Source organism: Microcaecilia unicolor, chromosome 1, assembly GCF_901765095.1.
Source record: "Microcaecilia unicolor chromosome 1, aMicUni1.1, whole genome shotgun sequence".
NCBI classification, from domain to species: Eukaryota; Metazoa; Chordata; class Amphibia; order Gymnophiona; family Siphonopidae; genus Microcaecilia; species Microcaecilia unicolor.
The window spans coordinates 105106843-105123634 of NC_044031.1; the positions used below are offsets into that span (position 1 = coordinate 105106843).

At 48.2% G+C, this 16792-nt stretch overlaps 1 protein-coding gene across 1 annotated transcript in view; it reads right to left on the reverse strand.

Annotated features, from left to right (window-relative positions):
* Window positions 1–16792, reverse strand: part of APBB1IP (amyloid beta precursor protein binding family B member 1 interacting protein) — a 247373-nt gene that overhangs the window by 106861 nt on the left and 123720 nt on the right. Inside the window, exon 7 of the mRNA XM_030199285.1 lies at window positions 4868–4989. Coding sequence (XP_030055145.1) covers window positions 4868–4989 — 122 coding nt within the window. The remainder of the gene's footprint in view (window positions 1–4867; window positions 4990–16792) is intronic.

Genomic DNA, 16792 nt, shown 5'->3' on the forward strand with positions numbered 1-16792 from the left:
GCTGAAATTAGAACTCATAAGGGAGTTGCGATCAGTCACCCCTTCAAGGGTCATCATTGCAATACATGGACTACGTGGGTTATAAAAATAAGTTACATAGTAACATAGTAGATGACGGCAGAAAAAGACCCGCACGGTCCATCCAGTCTGCCCAACAAGATGAACTCATGTGTAAACCTTACCTTGATTTGTACCTGTCTTTTTCAGGGCACAGACCGTATAAGTCTGCCCAGCACTATGTCCCGCCTCCCAACCACCAGTCCCGCCTCCCACCACCAGATCTGGCACAGACCGTATAAGTCTGCCCAGCACTATTCCCCGCCTCCCAACCACCAGTCCCGCCTCCCACCACCGGATCTGGCACAGACCGTATAAGTCTGCCCACCACTATCTTCGCCTCCCAACCACCAACCCCTCTTCCCCCCACTGGCTCCAGTGAAGTCTAAAACCAATATTCAAGCACCAGAATCCCTGCCTAACACATTCCAAAGAGCAATTAAGCTAAATACCCTACCAGTGTCTCCCAACCTCTCCCTCTGAGCCAACTGGCCAGCAAGCAAAGACAGTCTGCCACACATGTGACAATTCCGCCCTCCCCCCCAACAATTACCTGAAAGCGCCTTGAAACACTTAAACTAACTCTGTTTGTCTGTGAACATATACATAAAACAGATTGTGAAAGAGACAAAGAGCATAGATTGAAGCGGCAGAGCCATAATATAAAAAACAATAAAAAATTAAAAATGTGGAAGGCACCAGGCGGCTGGACAAAAAAAGCGTGAAATATCTAAAATGACATGTTGTTAACAAACCATCAAACCAAACTCACTCTCCTGCCAGTGTTTAAAACAAAATGGATCAACTGAGTGACATTGTAAAAATAAGGATCCTTTTACTAAGCCACAGTAAAAAATGGCCTGCGGTAGTACGAGTGCGTCTTTTGAGCGCGGGATGGGCCTTTTATGCACTAAAATTGAAACCTGCATGCATCCACCTTACCGCCACCCATTGACCTAACAGTAAGCTCTCATGCGCTACCCGCGTGGTAAACATGCAGCACACGCCAACTGTTTATTTTCTATTTTCTATCTTTTTTCCAGGCGGCAGTGCCAATTTGGTGCTCACTGTAAGCGCATAGACCCTTCCGCACCTTTGTAAAAGGGCCCCATAGAGAGGCGAGCTACACACACTAAAAAACTAAATCATACGTGGGGCTGGTTACATATCTAAGTGGAAATGGTGCTTCAAATAAGACAAATAGTACATCAGATGGAATTGAGAGAGACATTACAAATAAAGCATATAAATGGCAAGAGGCGTACTCACTCGCAAATGCGCAGTACAGACTCTCTCTGTCCCGCCCCCGCATCAATATGTGATGACGGGGGCGTGACAGAGAGGGAACCTGCGCACCCGCGAGTGAGGGAACCGCCATCGCCACCGCTCCCCCCACCAAGGGTTGCTGTTACCACTCCCCCCACCCACCCGGAGTCGCCGCTGCCACCCACCCTCCACCCAGCCCGGGTACCTGGCCCCACCACTCAAACCGCCCAAACGCAGCACACAGCCCATCCGAGCTGCCGCCGGCCCTCCCTACCTGCCCGTGTCCCGCCCTCACCAACGTTATGTCACACGAGGGCGGAACACATGCAGAGAAGAAGGAAGGCCGACGGCAGCCCAGATGAGCCGCGCGCTGCACTCTGGCGGCCCGAACAGTGAAGCTACGTACCCGGCCCGGGCATAGGGGTGGCGGAGGCGGCGGCGGCGAATCCGGGGGGGAGGGGCGGCGGTGACCTATCCGGGGGGGGGGGGGGGGCCTTTCAAACCCCCCTTCCTTTACTAGCCCGTTTTGGTGAATATTCAAGCTGGTGCATCGACTGATTTACAGTGGTGGAAATAAGTATTTGATCCCTTGCTGATTTTGTAAGTTTGCCCACTGACAAAGACATGAGCAGCCCATAATTGAAGGGTAGGTTATTGGTAACAGTGAGAGATAGCACATCACAAATTAAATCCGGAAAATCACATTGTGGAAAGTATATGAATTTATTTGCATTCTGCAGAGGGAAATAAGTATTTAATCCCTCTGGCAAACAAGACCTAATACTTGGTGGCAAAACCCTTGTTGGCAAGCACAGCGGTCAGACGTCTTCTGTAGTTGATGATGAGGTTTGCACACATGTCAGGAGGAATTTTGGTCCACTCCTCTTTGCAGATCATCTCTAAATCATTAAGAGTTCTGGGCTGTCGCTTGGCAACTCGCAGCTTCAGCTCCCTCCATAAGTTTTCAATGGGATTAAGGTCTGGTGACTGGCTAGGCCACTCCATGACCCTAATGTGCTTCTTCCTGAGCCACTCCTTTGTTGCCTTGGCTGTATGTTTTGGGTCATTGTCGTGCTGGAAGACCCAGCCACGACCCATTTTTAAGGCCCTGGCGGAGGGAAGGAGGTTGTCACTCAGAATTGTACGGTACATGGCCCCATCCATTCTCCCATTGATGCGGTGAAGTAGTCCTGTGCCCTTAGCAGAGAAACACCCCCAAAACATAACATTTCCACCTCCATGCTTGACAGTGGGGACGGTGTTCTTTGGGTCATAGGCAGCATTTCTCTTCCTCCAAACACGGCGAGTTGAGTTCATGCCAAAGAGCTCAATTTTTGTCTCATCTGACCACAGCACCTTCTCCCAATCACTCTCGGCATCATCCAGGTGTTCACTGGCAAACTTCAGACGGGCCGTCACATGTGCCTTCCGGAGCAGGGGGACCTTGCGGGCACTGCAGGATTGCAATCCGTTATGTCGTAATGTGTTACCAATGGTTTTCGTGGTGACAGTGGTCCCAGCTGCCTTGAGATCATTGACAAGTTCCCCCCTTGTAGTTGTAGGCTGATTTCTAACCTTCCTCATGATCAAGGATACCCCACGAGGTGAGATTTTGCGTGGAGCCCCAGATCTTTGTCGATTGACAGTCATTTTGTACTTCTTCCATTTTCTTACTATGGCACCAACAGTTGTCTCCTTCTCGCCCAGCGTCTTACTGATGGTTTTGTAGCCCATTCCAGCCTTGTGCAGGTGTATGATCTTGTCCCTGACATCCTTAGACAGCTCCTTGCTCTTGGCCATTTTGTAGAGGTTAGAGTCTGACTGATTCACTGAGTCTGTGGACAGGTGTCTTTCATACAGGTGACCATTGCCGACAGCTGTCTGTCATGCAGGTAACGAGTTGATTTGGAGCATCTACCTGGTCTGTAGGGGCCAGATCTCTTACTGGTTGGTGGGGGATCAAATACTTATTTCCCTCTGCAGAATGCAAATAAATTCATATACTTTCCACAATGTGATTTTCCGGATTTAATTTGTGATGTGCTATCTCTCACTGTTACCAATAACCTACCCTTCAATTATGGGCTGCTCATGTCTTTGTCAGTGGGCAAACTTACAAAATCAGCAAGGGATCAAATACTTATTTCCCCCACTGTAACTAAATACTGGTGTTTGATGTAATCCGGATATTCAGTACCTCAGTTTGGATAATCAATGGTGCTGAATATCTGGATAGTGTAGCTGCTGCACTGACACTAATGCTTTAGTCTTAGCCTGATATTCAGCAGGCCTAAACTAAATATAACTTATGCAGTTGGTGCCTGAAAAGTTTGAATATTGGTCTGACGGAGAAAAACCCTAGATAGTTACAAATGAAGTATTATGACAGCAGAGCCCAATAGAGATTGGTTCAGATGGAGCTGGACGCCCAAAGAAGCAAAAGATGAGCAGCAGATCCAACATACAAGAAGGAAAAAATCTTTTTTTGTGCAGATATCTACAGTCAGGATGATAACCTGTTTAACTGCTTCCTAATTTTGCAGCCCTTCTACTGGGCAATCAAAAGCATCTAGCACTTGTCTGTATTGCTTTCCAATTTTGATATGGGAAGAACTTTTTCATTTCACTGTGCAGTACTCTTGAAAGGTTCATGAAATTATACAGGCACTGTTTTGGTTATTTTTATTTTTGTATTGTAAACACTTACTGGCTTCTAAACATCCCCTTAAAAGGGGAGGAACGTCAAAAATGCTTTTATTCTTTTTTTTTCTCTGTTTCTAATCCTTTCAGTCATAGGAACCGACTTTTTAAAATGATTGGGGGTGCTGAATTTTTATTTTTTACAGGTGGTGCATTCCCTCCCCTCCCCTCCCACCCGAGTTCCAGACCCCCCTCCCTCTGAGTTCCAGGGCCCCCCTGCCCGTCTGTCCGTCCCTCCCTCCCTCCGAGTTCCAGGGTCCTCCGCCCCTCCATCCCTCCAAATTTTAAAAGCCATCTTCTTACCTAGTCGGGGTGTTACGGCGGCAGCTGCATGCAGTGAAAAGTGTGCAGGCTCGCACTTCAGCCTTCCCTCGTCTGTCTCTCAGCTCTGGTCCTGCCCTCATTTCCTGTTTCAAGGGCAGGACCAGAGCTGAGAGACAGACGAGGGAAGGCTGAAGCGCGAGCCTGAATGCTTTTCACTGCTTGCAGCTGCCACCGTAACACCCCAACGAGGTAAGAAGATGGTTTTTAAAATTTGGATGGACGGAGGGATGGAGGGGCGGGGGGGCCTGGAACTCGGAGTGAGTGAGGGATGGACAGACAGACGGATGGACGGCCCTGGAACACAGAGGGAGGAACTTTTAAAATTCTGGGCTGGAAGAAAACTTCCGGTCGGCGAAATATTGGGGGTGCTTGAGCACCCACAGCACCTACTGAGTCAGCGCCTATGCTTTCAGTAACCCCTCTCTGTCACTCACAAAAAATATTGTGGAGGATAAAGAGCATCACAGGCTAATAAAGTAAAATGAACAGAACTAGTATTTATAAATGTCAACTGCTTTACCTGAGGATTTTTAAAAACAGCATATTTTTCCTTTTTTTGCAGAAAGAGCATTTTATTTTCACTGTCTCTTGTCCAGCCTGATAAAGCGTCAACAATATTTTCATGGTCCTCAAACCATCTCTCTGTGGAGACATAACCAGGGAAAATATTTTGTGAGGGACAGAAGGTGATAATGAGAGTTGCGTTATTCACACAAGTAGCAAGTCACAACTAAGTGTGTGGAGAAAGCAGATATTACTGTTAGTCCTAGCTGTGTGAGATGAAAGGCAAAGCAGAAATGCCTAACCACTGAGTGGGAGGTGAAACACTGTTTTATCACACTCCCCAAAGGGCTCTAAAGAATTAATAAACACAAAGCATATTTAACAGCTAAACATCTACTTGATTGATTATACTTCCATGAGGAAAGAACTGTGCTTATTTATTTTAAGGTGGATTCATTGATGCATGGAAGATGTTGGCAGATATGGACCACTTGGTCTACTCAGGCCATTTATACCCACATACTTAGCACACAGCCTGTGGTCTTCTCCCTCCCTTTCCCCTGTCACTAAGGGGCCCTTTTACAAAGCCGCATAAGCATCTATGTGTGCCCAATGGTCACCAAAATGGAGTTACTGCCCAGCTACCATGTGGCTCTTGCAGTAATTGCATTTTTGGCGTGTGCCTGATAAACATGTCCAAAAAGAATTTTTACTTTTGGACGTGCGTATCGGACGCGTGCCAAGTGGCATTTGACATGTGTAGGTCATTACTGCCCGGTTATTGCGTGAGACTTCATCGCTAGGTCAATGGCTGGCGGTAAGGTCTCAGACCCAAAATGGGCGCACAGCAATTTTCATTTTGCCGCATGTCCATTTTCGGCAAAAATTTAAAAAAGGTATTTTTTGTAGGTGTGCTGAAAAATAATTCTGCGCACGCCCAAAACAAGTGTCTACATTACCACAGGCCATTTTTCAGCGCACCTTAGTAAAAGGAATCCTTAGGTCCCTTTGGAGGTCATTTTAATTCATTTTTATTAAAATCAAGGCAAATGAAACATTTACACCAATCCACAATCACTGTTAGCAAACAAGACAACTTTTAATTACAATTTTTCATTATGAGTAGACTCCTTATCTATCCTCTCTCTCCACCCCTCTTTCCATACACTTGCACATTCATACAGCCATTCCAATCACATGGCCACAATGACATAACAGCCTATTCTCCTCAATCAGTCCAAGTTCTACAAGGTCACTCCTGCATTTAGAATAATGCTTTCCGCTCTCACGGGGAGGGTTTAGATGTAAGAAAACCACATTTAAGGAAGGCCTCGAATCCACGACTCGGGCATTCGGCACACACTCAGACACATCAGCCTACGCTTAACCCAAATACCACTCGGCAAGCCAACATCCTCGTTCGATTTTGGATTTATTATGGCCGCAGCCAGGTACGTTATATATATTACAACTTAAATGCAACATATTTAACATCTTGAAATAACATTAACTACAATATTAATACACCACCAATAAACCTTAAATAACCATTAACTAAACATTATATAACATGACATTAACATTACATTACGCACATATTTCTACCCAGGGTACACAGCTCCTAAGCATAGTTACACCTTCTGAGCCCCCAGGCGACCATGCACCTGGGGACATCTTTCGAGCCCCAGGCGACCATGCACCTGGGTCTCACGTTGCCACCTGGTGTCTCCCGTTGAAGGAGGCACCTACCGCTGGTTACCAGGCGACGCTCACGGCCTCCGAGTCGTCTAAGCCAGGAGACAAGCAGTGCCCAATTTGCTTGCTTATCATAAGGCTGCTAGCCTGTGAGCCCAACATTTATCAACTTGTAACTTTCAAACAACTTGCAAATAACTCCTTCTGCAGCAGCAGTTACCCCAACGCTTGTAACTGCTAGCTGTGAAGGTGCTGTGTACCCCTTGCTGTCTGTGTGTAAGCATTGTAGCCTAGCGCCACTGACCACGGTAATGAATCCTCATTTTCCATGGGCCCCCATAAATCCTGGCTGCGGCCCTGCCCCAATGTTGTGGGCAGTTTTGTAAACTCGCCTATCCTAATAAATATGTCGCGCCCTGTGGCCGACAAATGCCCTCCATCGGCTCGGTACTAGCCATCGCATGATGCTGTTAGCAAGTCATGCATGACCGTAAGTCACTTTAGAGTTACCATAAACCTGCGCCATCCCCCTATGAACTGTCTTCGCGTGTTCTGTACTGCGCTATGCTGTCGCTCCCCTACTCTACACCCTTCTTGTATGATGTTGAACCAGGCCAAGCGCAACCGGGGCAACCAACATGCCCACTGAAACATATCATGCTATCCAATCTGCTAATCACTGCAGGAGGATGATTCCCTCGCCGCTGAATTATTATCGCGGTGCCATCGCACCATTGGAGTTGTGCTCAAGCCATCCCTCTCTTACCTAACCAGGTTATGGCTACTCTATCGCCCTGAAAACCCCCGGTTCCCTCCTGCCGGACTCAATGCTACACGTATGGGTGACTGCATATCCAGACCCGACAGCTGCACATGCTGTATACTTCTATCTGCCTGCAAACCCAGGTATCCTCCTGCCGGTCTCAATGTTGCCCGTGTACGTACGGGTGACTGCCTATCCACATACGACAGCTGCACATGCTGGATACCACTATCGGCCTGCAGGCCCAGGTACCCTCCTGCCGGTCTTAATGCCGCCCGTGTACGTATGGGTGACTGCATATCCACATCCGACAGCTGCACTTGCTGGATACCTGCAATATAATATAATGGGAAGTGACGTTAGCATGGTACTTATACAAAGATAAACTGAGAGAAGTGGATCCATTGACCGACGTAAGTGGATGTCCTAAACGTGCTGTGAATGCGCTTGTGGACACTAGATTGCCATCGGGCCGTCTTTTTATGGTGTCCATGGGTGCCCCTTACGCTGCTGCGGCAGCCGCCCCATTCTAAAAGAATGGGTACTGCACATAATGGGTGGCCTGCCATATTCTAACAGAATGCGTACTGTACATACTGGGCGACATGCCCGCCTTCCAAACACCTTGTTGCCGCACCCTGGAAAATTGAAAACGGGTTAATGGTGTCCCTTCCACGTGACCCAGCAGCCAACTCGCATGCTGTGGCCTATGCTGCCATTATGCTTGGAGGTGCAGAACCGATCACATCATATCTGGCCACCTGCGTAGCAGATGGATGTGGGCACCTTTTGTCGCTTGATCAGCCTGGGTTTACGGCTAGGTATGTCAATAGCCGAGCTTGTGATGACCACCTTACCTCACATAGCGCACGGGTCATGTCAAGCTGTGCATGCTTAGATTTGGCCCCCCAACTTGCTAACGCGCCGAGCAGCATGCCACTGTGATGGTAATGCGCAGTGGGACAGGCGGCCCTCGCGCTCACTGTGGCGTATGTCCTCCAGTGCAGCTCCGAGGTGAACCATATCCCTAAACGTCATGGGTTGTCCCCTGTCTGCTTGTGGTAGCTCCACCCTACCCCATCCATTCGTCATTCTCGTGCGTATGAAGGACCTAGCTGGGTTCTGGACCGCCGCTGCTTTGGCCAACACTGACGGCTGCTATCATGCGGGATGCCTTGGTTCCGCTGCGTCCTTACCTACGGGCCTCTAAGGTGTATTGTGGGCCGGAGCAGAGAATATGTCTGTGCCTCCCTGCAATGAAGTGCGCCGTTATCACTACGTTGCGTGGCCTCGGACAGTGATCACCGCATCAGGTCCCCCAAAGGCCGGCGGGCCAAATCTCCCGTCGCTGTCCGGGATCGGGGTCAGCGATTCCTCTTTCCCTGGAGCCCAGGATTTGAAGCGTGTAATTTGCATGAGACACAACGCTCTCCTCGCCTGGTATGCGCTTGGGCCCAAGCATAGCATTGTGTTGGAGACCCTGTAAACTACGCCTCTAAGCAAGTAACTGCGGGACGTGTATGGGCGGATAACCGATTACAATAGGATCTTGCTTTTCAAGGCCCGTCCCCCAGATATGGAGCGGCCAGTATCGGGAACAGTTTCCGGAATGAGATGCCGTGCATGGACCGCGCTGCCACGTAGACCTGCTGCCGTCGTGCCACGCACCACACTCCCTGTCTCTACATCCCGGAACCGCCCCACCCTGCCACACATATAAGGAACTGTATTGTTTCCGCAAGAGCAGGTTAATGGTGCCAGAATGATATACCGTTAAACTGCGCTAAGAACCCGCTCTACACCCTTAAATCCCGCTTGATGCCCTGAGTGATTCTGCTATGAGAATGCACTTTCTGCACCTTCGCCGTGGCTAATGTTAGCTTCCCGGCGCCTATGCGCCCCCGGGGAATACCCTTAGTCGCAGAGCATAGCCACCCGAGGAGCCCCCGTCCCCGTTTTAGTGTAGCTTGCTCTCTTTTTTTTTATTTTTGTCGCCTCGCAATCACCTCTATAGCTAGTAATGAAAGTAATCCCAGTAGAGTACGAGTGCTCACCTGGGGGCTATTTGTTCTAAGCCCCAATGGATAATGGTATTGAGTTGCTTGAAATAATGCGCATGCGGTCGTGTATCCCACGGAGCTGCCGTTATGGAAGAAGAAAGTATCATGGGACCAAAACCCTTCCAGGGAAAGGACTGCGTGTGTACTGGGGACCACCCTGGGCGAAGGCCTCGGGAACCGTTCTGTGGGGGTTTGAGCTCACCATGGCTGTATAGACGAAAAATTGATGTGGGAGGGAGCTGACTCAGCCAGGGCCCTGCCCTGTGCGCATAGGTTGTTGTCTCCTGACACTGGTAAGCCTGCAGAGCGAGGCAGCGTGCCCGCTCCCACCCACCAAGCAGGCGTGTCTGAACTAGCATGAGTGCTACCCACAGCAGCCTCTGTCCCGACAGTGGTGATGCTCCAGCTGCAATGTGCGCTCTCCTACTGGGCTCTGTATTAATTACCTCTGCCCCTGACTAGTAATGTGTGTGAGCAAAAAAGGGGGGCTGTGGTGTCGTTAGACTTACCACTTTCCGATATTAACGATGGGGTGACCCCCCCTCTGCGGAGGGTTGTGTGTGCGGTGCTGCCGCCTCCTCGGATGGAGCCTCCAACCGCATGGATTGCCGCTGTTGTGTGACCGATGACACTCTTTGTTGAACAGTCTGGTGCTGCCGCTCAGACATCAGATTTCCTGGGTCCGATGATCCTGAGGGCCACTCGGCTGCCTTTCGCGGTGCTAATGCCCTCCCTGCATGCTGTAATGGACATACTAAAAATTAACAATTTACAGCAACATACCATGCTATTGTTAGTGCCCGATTCACTGGACTCTGTGTGCTTCAAAATATCATTGCCCGCGCCGCACAGCTAGCCCCTGTACTCCCTGTACTGCATATCTGTAAAATAGCCGGCCAACTCCAAATGGCCGACTGGCCCATCCTGAGTGGTACAGCGGATAAAGCCAGTATGTCCAGCAACGTAATAAATGCCGGACCACATGCAATGTGGCCATGCACAGGCCTAGCTAAAGATTGCCGGCTCTGACAGCCTGCAGATGGCCGTCCAGAGTAAAATGGCCGACTGTCCCGCTATGAATGGCGGCCTGCTATGCCTGGTCTAGGAAGTAAAGCAAATTAAGTCCAGCAGGCCATAAATGCCGGGCCATGGATAAGGTGAACTCCCTGCGCCCAATTCACTATTGCCGTATTTAAAATGGCCGCTGCCGTCAAAATGGCTGTTAGGCACATGTAACTCCGGCAACATAATACATGCTGGCTCCTGTAGCGTGTGGCCGCACATAGGCCTAGATATAGATGGCCGACTCTAACGGCCTGCCGATGGCCGGCCAACGTAAAATGGCCGACTGTCCTGGTAAGAACGGTGGCCTACTGTGACTGGTGTAGGGAGTAAAGCAAAGTAAGTCTGGCAAAACAAGAAATGCCGGGCAATGGCTAATGGTGGACCCCATGCGTCCCATCCACTATTGTAATATGAACGCTAGTACGGTGCGGTGGCCATAGCCTCCAATGGCCTCTGTTCTACAACTAACCACGTATTTAAAATTATCGCTGCAGTTAAAATGACCGCTGTATCAAGCAAACATTGCGGGCATGCGGGTGTGCCGCACGCATGGCCGCCGCTTCCCGTATGAAAATCACTGCACGGGTGGCCAAGCTGGCCGCTGAAAAATTTATATATATATATATATAGTGCATGGCCGGCCAAGATGGCCGCCACAGACTTTCCTATCGCATGGCCGGCCTATACGGCCGCTGTAAAATTTCCTACCGCATGGCCGGCCATTATGGCCGCTGTAAAATTTCCTACCGCATGGCTGGCCAAGATGGCCGCCGTAAAACTTTCTTACCACATGGATTATGCGGCCGGGTTTAAAATTAATATTTCGGATCACTCGCGCCCGCTGACTGGAGGGTGGCAGTTACCGAATATGCGCGGCCCCCAGACACAATACATCTCCCTTCCGCTGGCTCCCGTTCTTGAGACCCGCGTGAGCGAGACCCTTTCGTGGACAACGGGCCATCATATCACGGGAAGATAACCCAGAAAGCGTTGGGCTCTAATCGGGCTCTGGACAGCCAAAATGCGCGCCGTCTCCTCGCCAGCTCTAACGGCAGTCCGGATACTTGGCCAGGCCGCAAAATGGCCGGCCATCCCATCTATAACGCTAAAGGTGGCTGCTATGCGACCGCTCGGTCGCTCGCTGCACTCCATACGGGCAGCTTATTTTTAAAACAAAAAGGCGGCTAACTCGCCTTTAGCCGGCCATTGCCGCCTTTACCGGCTGCACGGCATGGAGGCAGAAGAAGAGCAAAATCAAGGTTGATGTACCGTTTGGGAATACTTGTCCACCTCGATAAAGAGCACTTCGCTGCTGTGGGAGCCCGCGAGAATACCTGCCTGATAGCAGATTGCCTAACCCTGGCCACGTGTGCCAGGGGGAAATGAGGAGCTGCTGGATCACGCTGCTCTTCTCCTGCCTCCCAATCCCCATGGCCGGCTATCCCCGCTTTACATGTGGTGGCCGGCCATCCCCGCTTTTACGTGCGGCGGCCGGCCAGACAATAAACAAAGACTTATTTGGGGGGCAGTTAAATCTCCGTGGCTGGCTATCCCCGCTTTACATGCGGCGGCAAGCTTTTCGTGCGGCGGCCGGCCAACCATGCCTTCTTCTAAAAGACGGCTAAACCGCTGTGGCCGGCCAAACGCTGCTTTTACATGCGGTGGCCGGCCATCCCCGCTTTTATAGGCGGTGTTTGGTGGAGGCAGGCGAAAAGCTAAAGCAAGGGCCACATACCGTTTAAAGTTACTATTTCAGCTCACTGATATCTCCCACACTTTGGTGCCGTGCTGTGCACGCAGATTGCTGGGTGTACTGCAAGGAGACGAAGTCCAGACATGTGCACCCACAGAAAAACAGGAGCTCCTAGATCAGGAGCTCCTAGATCACGCTGCTCTTCTCCTGCCTCCCAATTCGAAAAGACTCCTTCCTATCCTTCCTGCCCTCACTGCTCCTTTGTCCCCTCCCTTGCTCCTCCTCTGTCCCCTCCTCTTTCCTTTGTCCCTCCCCTTTTCCCTTTGTCTCCCTCGACTCCTTTTGTTCCCTATCTGCTCCTCCCTGTCTCCTCCCCCCCCTTTCCTCTTTGTCTTCGCTGGCCTTCAGCCCGGTTGTGGTCGCCCCCCCCTTTAATGGGTGTGCCTTGTTCTCTCATGCCTTTGGCCTTTGCAGTCATACACTGCAGGTGATTTTAAAAGAATCTACATGTGTAAAGAGTGGCATTTACACATTTAGATCTCATAGAAGTGGTAGTGAACATGTGGTGATCCTCAGGATGTAGAGACTGCAAGGGGGTGTGATTTGGGTATGTGGAAATTTAGACGTCTATTCCCCATTATACAATGGAAATACACGTAAATACTCAGATGCATGCATAGATTTTAACAAAGTGCTTAGTTTGGCCAGGGCTTTGTATGAGAGATCAAGGACATAATTCTCCTTAATCTCCTGCTTTTTATTTCTGCCTCCAAATTTGAAAAAAAGAAATGATGGCCTCATTAGTTAATTTGTGACATTTATACATACAGGTTTGTAAAATGCCCCACTATCATGGCCGGTGCTGGGCAGACTTCTACAGTCTGTGCCCTGAAAATGGCAAGGACAAATCAAGGTCAGGTATACATATAAAGTATCACATGCAATGAGTTTATCTTGTTGAGCAGACTAGATGGACCGTATAGGTATTTATGTGCCATCATCTACTATACAGCCCGCCCGACTCATATTTGGAAAAACTAAATATAAAAGCACAAAACCCCTAAGAGAGAAACTTCACTGGCTCCCACTTAAGGAACGCATTGAGTTCAAGATATGCACGATTGTACACAAAATCATTCATGCAGACGCCCCAATCTACATGCTAAACCTCGTGGACCTACCTCCCAGAAACGCCACAAGATCATCCCGCAAAGTTCTCAACCTGCACTACCCCAGCTGCAAAGGACTTAAATACAAGCTGGTGCATGCCACTACCTTCTCTTACAATAGCACGCAGTTATGGAATGCATTACCTACAGACTTGAAAGCAATCAAAGAAACAACTATCTTTCGAAAATCTCTGAAAACATTCTTCTTCAACAAGGCCTACAACGAGAACCTATAACCTCACTAAGTCACCTCACCAACCCACTCAACTATGAACACCCGCCTTCTATAACTACCCTAACAACTCTCTTCCTTCTTCCCTCTTCCCTTCCTTAATCGCTTCACATTACTAACTGTATCTGATATCCTGATCTGACAATGTTAACAAATCTATGTAAGCCACATTGAGCCTGCAAATAGGTGGGGGAATGTGGGATACAAATGCAATAAATAATAAATAAAATATGTTACTATCAGGCTGATTTTCAAAAGAGAAAAACATCCAAAAAGTGACATAAGTCTGCATTTGAACATTTATCTCACAAAAACTTCCAAATCAGTATTTTAAAAATTTCTTTTTGGATGTTTTTCTCTGAAGTCCATCACAAAGGCATCTAAATCTCAAGGGGGTGGGTCAGGGGGCTTGTTCAAGGCGGGACTTGGGTGTTCCTAAGACTTGGACGTCTTTGAGCCATAATGGAACAAAAGAAAGATGTCCAAGACTAAAGCATAGATGCTTTGAGTTAGACCTGTTTTTATAATGAACAACTGCAGTGGGAATTGAACCCATTTCCCCAAGATCAAAGTTGACTGCATTAACCACTAGGCTACTCCTCTGTTCTGCACAAGAGGTGCCCCCAAATGACCAGATGACTACTGGAGAGAATCGGGGATCACCTCCCCTTACTCCCCCATTGGCACTAGCCCCCTCCCACCCCCCAAAAATGTGATTAAAATATTACTTGCCAGCCTCTATGCCAGCCTCAGATGTTATACTCAGGTCCATTAGAATAGCATGCAGGTCCCTGGAGTAGTCTAGTAGTAGTGCAGTGCACTGCAGACAGGTGGACCCAGGCTCCTACCTTCCCCTACCTGTTACACTTGTGGAGGAAACTGTGAGCCCTCCAAAACCCAACCAAAACCCACTGTACCCACATATTGGTGCCCCCTTCACTTGTAAGGGCAATGGTAGTGGTGTACAGTTGGGGGTAGTAGGTTTTGGGTGGTTTTTTTTTTTGGGGGGTGGGGGGGGGGGCTCAGCAGACAAGGTAAGGGAGCAATGGTGAGATGTGTACTGTGAGCATTTTATAAAGTCCACTGCAGTGCCCCCAAGGATGCCCTATTGGTTTCCTGGGATGTTACTTTTCCACTATTCTACCTGATGCCAAGCTTTCTATTTTTTTTTGTATAACTTCTGACCCTTGTGTCTATTGTTTATCATTAGATTTGGGCTTTGAATTCAGATTTATAGCTGAAAAGGAGGTCTCATTATATATATATATATATATATATATATATATATATATATATATATATATATATATATATATATATATATATATATATATATATATATATACCAGAGTGCTATTTTTCCATACTTTATAGCAAGAATGTTCATTCCCTAATTACCTGTCCCAATGCAACTGAAGCTTTTACCTCCTCAGTGCATGTAAGTGGTTTCATCCCTGTGTGGATTCTCTGATGCCATGTGAGGCTTTCTTTCCAACCAAACCTTTTACCACACTCAGGACATGTAAATAGTTTCACTCCTGTGTGTATTCTCTGGTGCTTTGTGAGGTTTACCTTCTGACCAAAGCTTTTACCAGACTCTATACATGCAAATGGTTTCTCTCCTGTGTGGACTTTCTAATGCACTTTGAGATATACATTGCAACAAGATATATATTGTGTATCAACAACTTGAAAAGCTAAAGGTGGACAAAGCCATGGGACCGGACGGGATCCACCCCAGGATATTGAGGGAGCTCAGAGAGGTTTTGGCGGGTCCTCTTAAAGATTTGTTTAATATATCCTTGCAGACGGGAAAGGTTCCGAGGGATTGGAGAACGGCGGAGGTGGTCCCTCTTCACAAAAGTGGTGATAGGGAAGAAGCTGGAAACTACAGGCCGGTAAGCCTCACTTCAGTTATTGGAAAAGTAATGGAAGCGATGCTGAAGGAAAGGATAGTGAATTTTCTGGAAGCCAATAAGTTGCAAGATCCGAGACAACATGGTTTTACCAAAGGGAAATCGTGCCAAACGAATCTCATTGAGTTCTTTGATTGGGTGACAGGAGAATTGAATCAGGGATGAGCTATGGACATAATCTACTTAGATTTCAGCAAAGCTTTTGACACGGTTCCCCACAGGAGGCTCTTAAATAAACTGGAGGGGCTGAACATAGGACCTGAAGTGGTGAACTGGATTAGGAACTGGTTGACGGACAGACGCCAGAGGGTGGTGGTGAATGGAATTCGCTCGGAGGAAGGAAAGGTGAGTAGTGGAGTGCCTCAGGGATCGGTGCTGGGGCCGATTCTGTTCGATATATTTGTGAGTGACATTGCCGAAGGGTTAGAAAGTAAAGTTTGCCTATTTGCGGATGATACTAAGATCTGTAACAGAGTGGACACCACGGAGGGAGTGGAAAACATGAAAAAGGATCTGAGGAAGCTAGAAGAATGGTCTAAGGTTTGGCAATTAAATTTCAATGCGAAGAAATGGAAAGTGATGCACTTAGGGAATAGAAATCCACGGGAGACGTATGTGTTAGGCGGGGAGAGTCTGATAGGTACGGGCGGAGAAAGGAATCTTGGGGTGATAGTATCTGAGGATTTGAAGGCGACGAAACAGTGTGACAAGGCAGTGGCCGTAGCTAGAAGGTTGTTAGGCTGTATAGAGAGAGGTGTGACCAGCAGAAGAAAGGGGGTGTTGATGCCCCTGTATAAGTCGATTGTGAGGCCCCCACCTGGAGTATTGTGTTCAGTTTGGAGGCCGTATCTTGTTAAGGATGTAAAAAGAATTGAAGCGGTGCAAAGAAAAGCTACGAGAATGGTATGGGATTTGCGTTACAAGACGTATGAGGAGAGACTTGCTGAACTAAACATGTATACTCTGGAGGAAAGGAGAAACAGGGGTGATATGATACAGACGTTCAAATATTTGAAAGGTATTAATCCGCAAACAAACCTTTTCCAGAGATGGGAAGGTGGTAGAACGAGAGGACATGAAATGAGATTGAAGGGGGGCAGACTCAAGAAAAATGTCAGGAAGTATTTTTTCACGGAGAGAGTAGTGGATGCTTGGAGAACTCTTTTATTAAAAGAAACGCAAAACAATACTTCAACAAAAGTATGTACAAGCAATAGAAAACTCCCACATATCTCCTAGACCCTAAACACCTATACAAAGCCAACTAAACCCCCCCCTTAAAAACCCCCACCCTATACCAAACCTCCCCTATGGAGGTTTCAAATGAACATGTTTCCACCACACATTT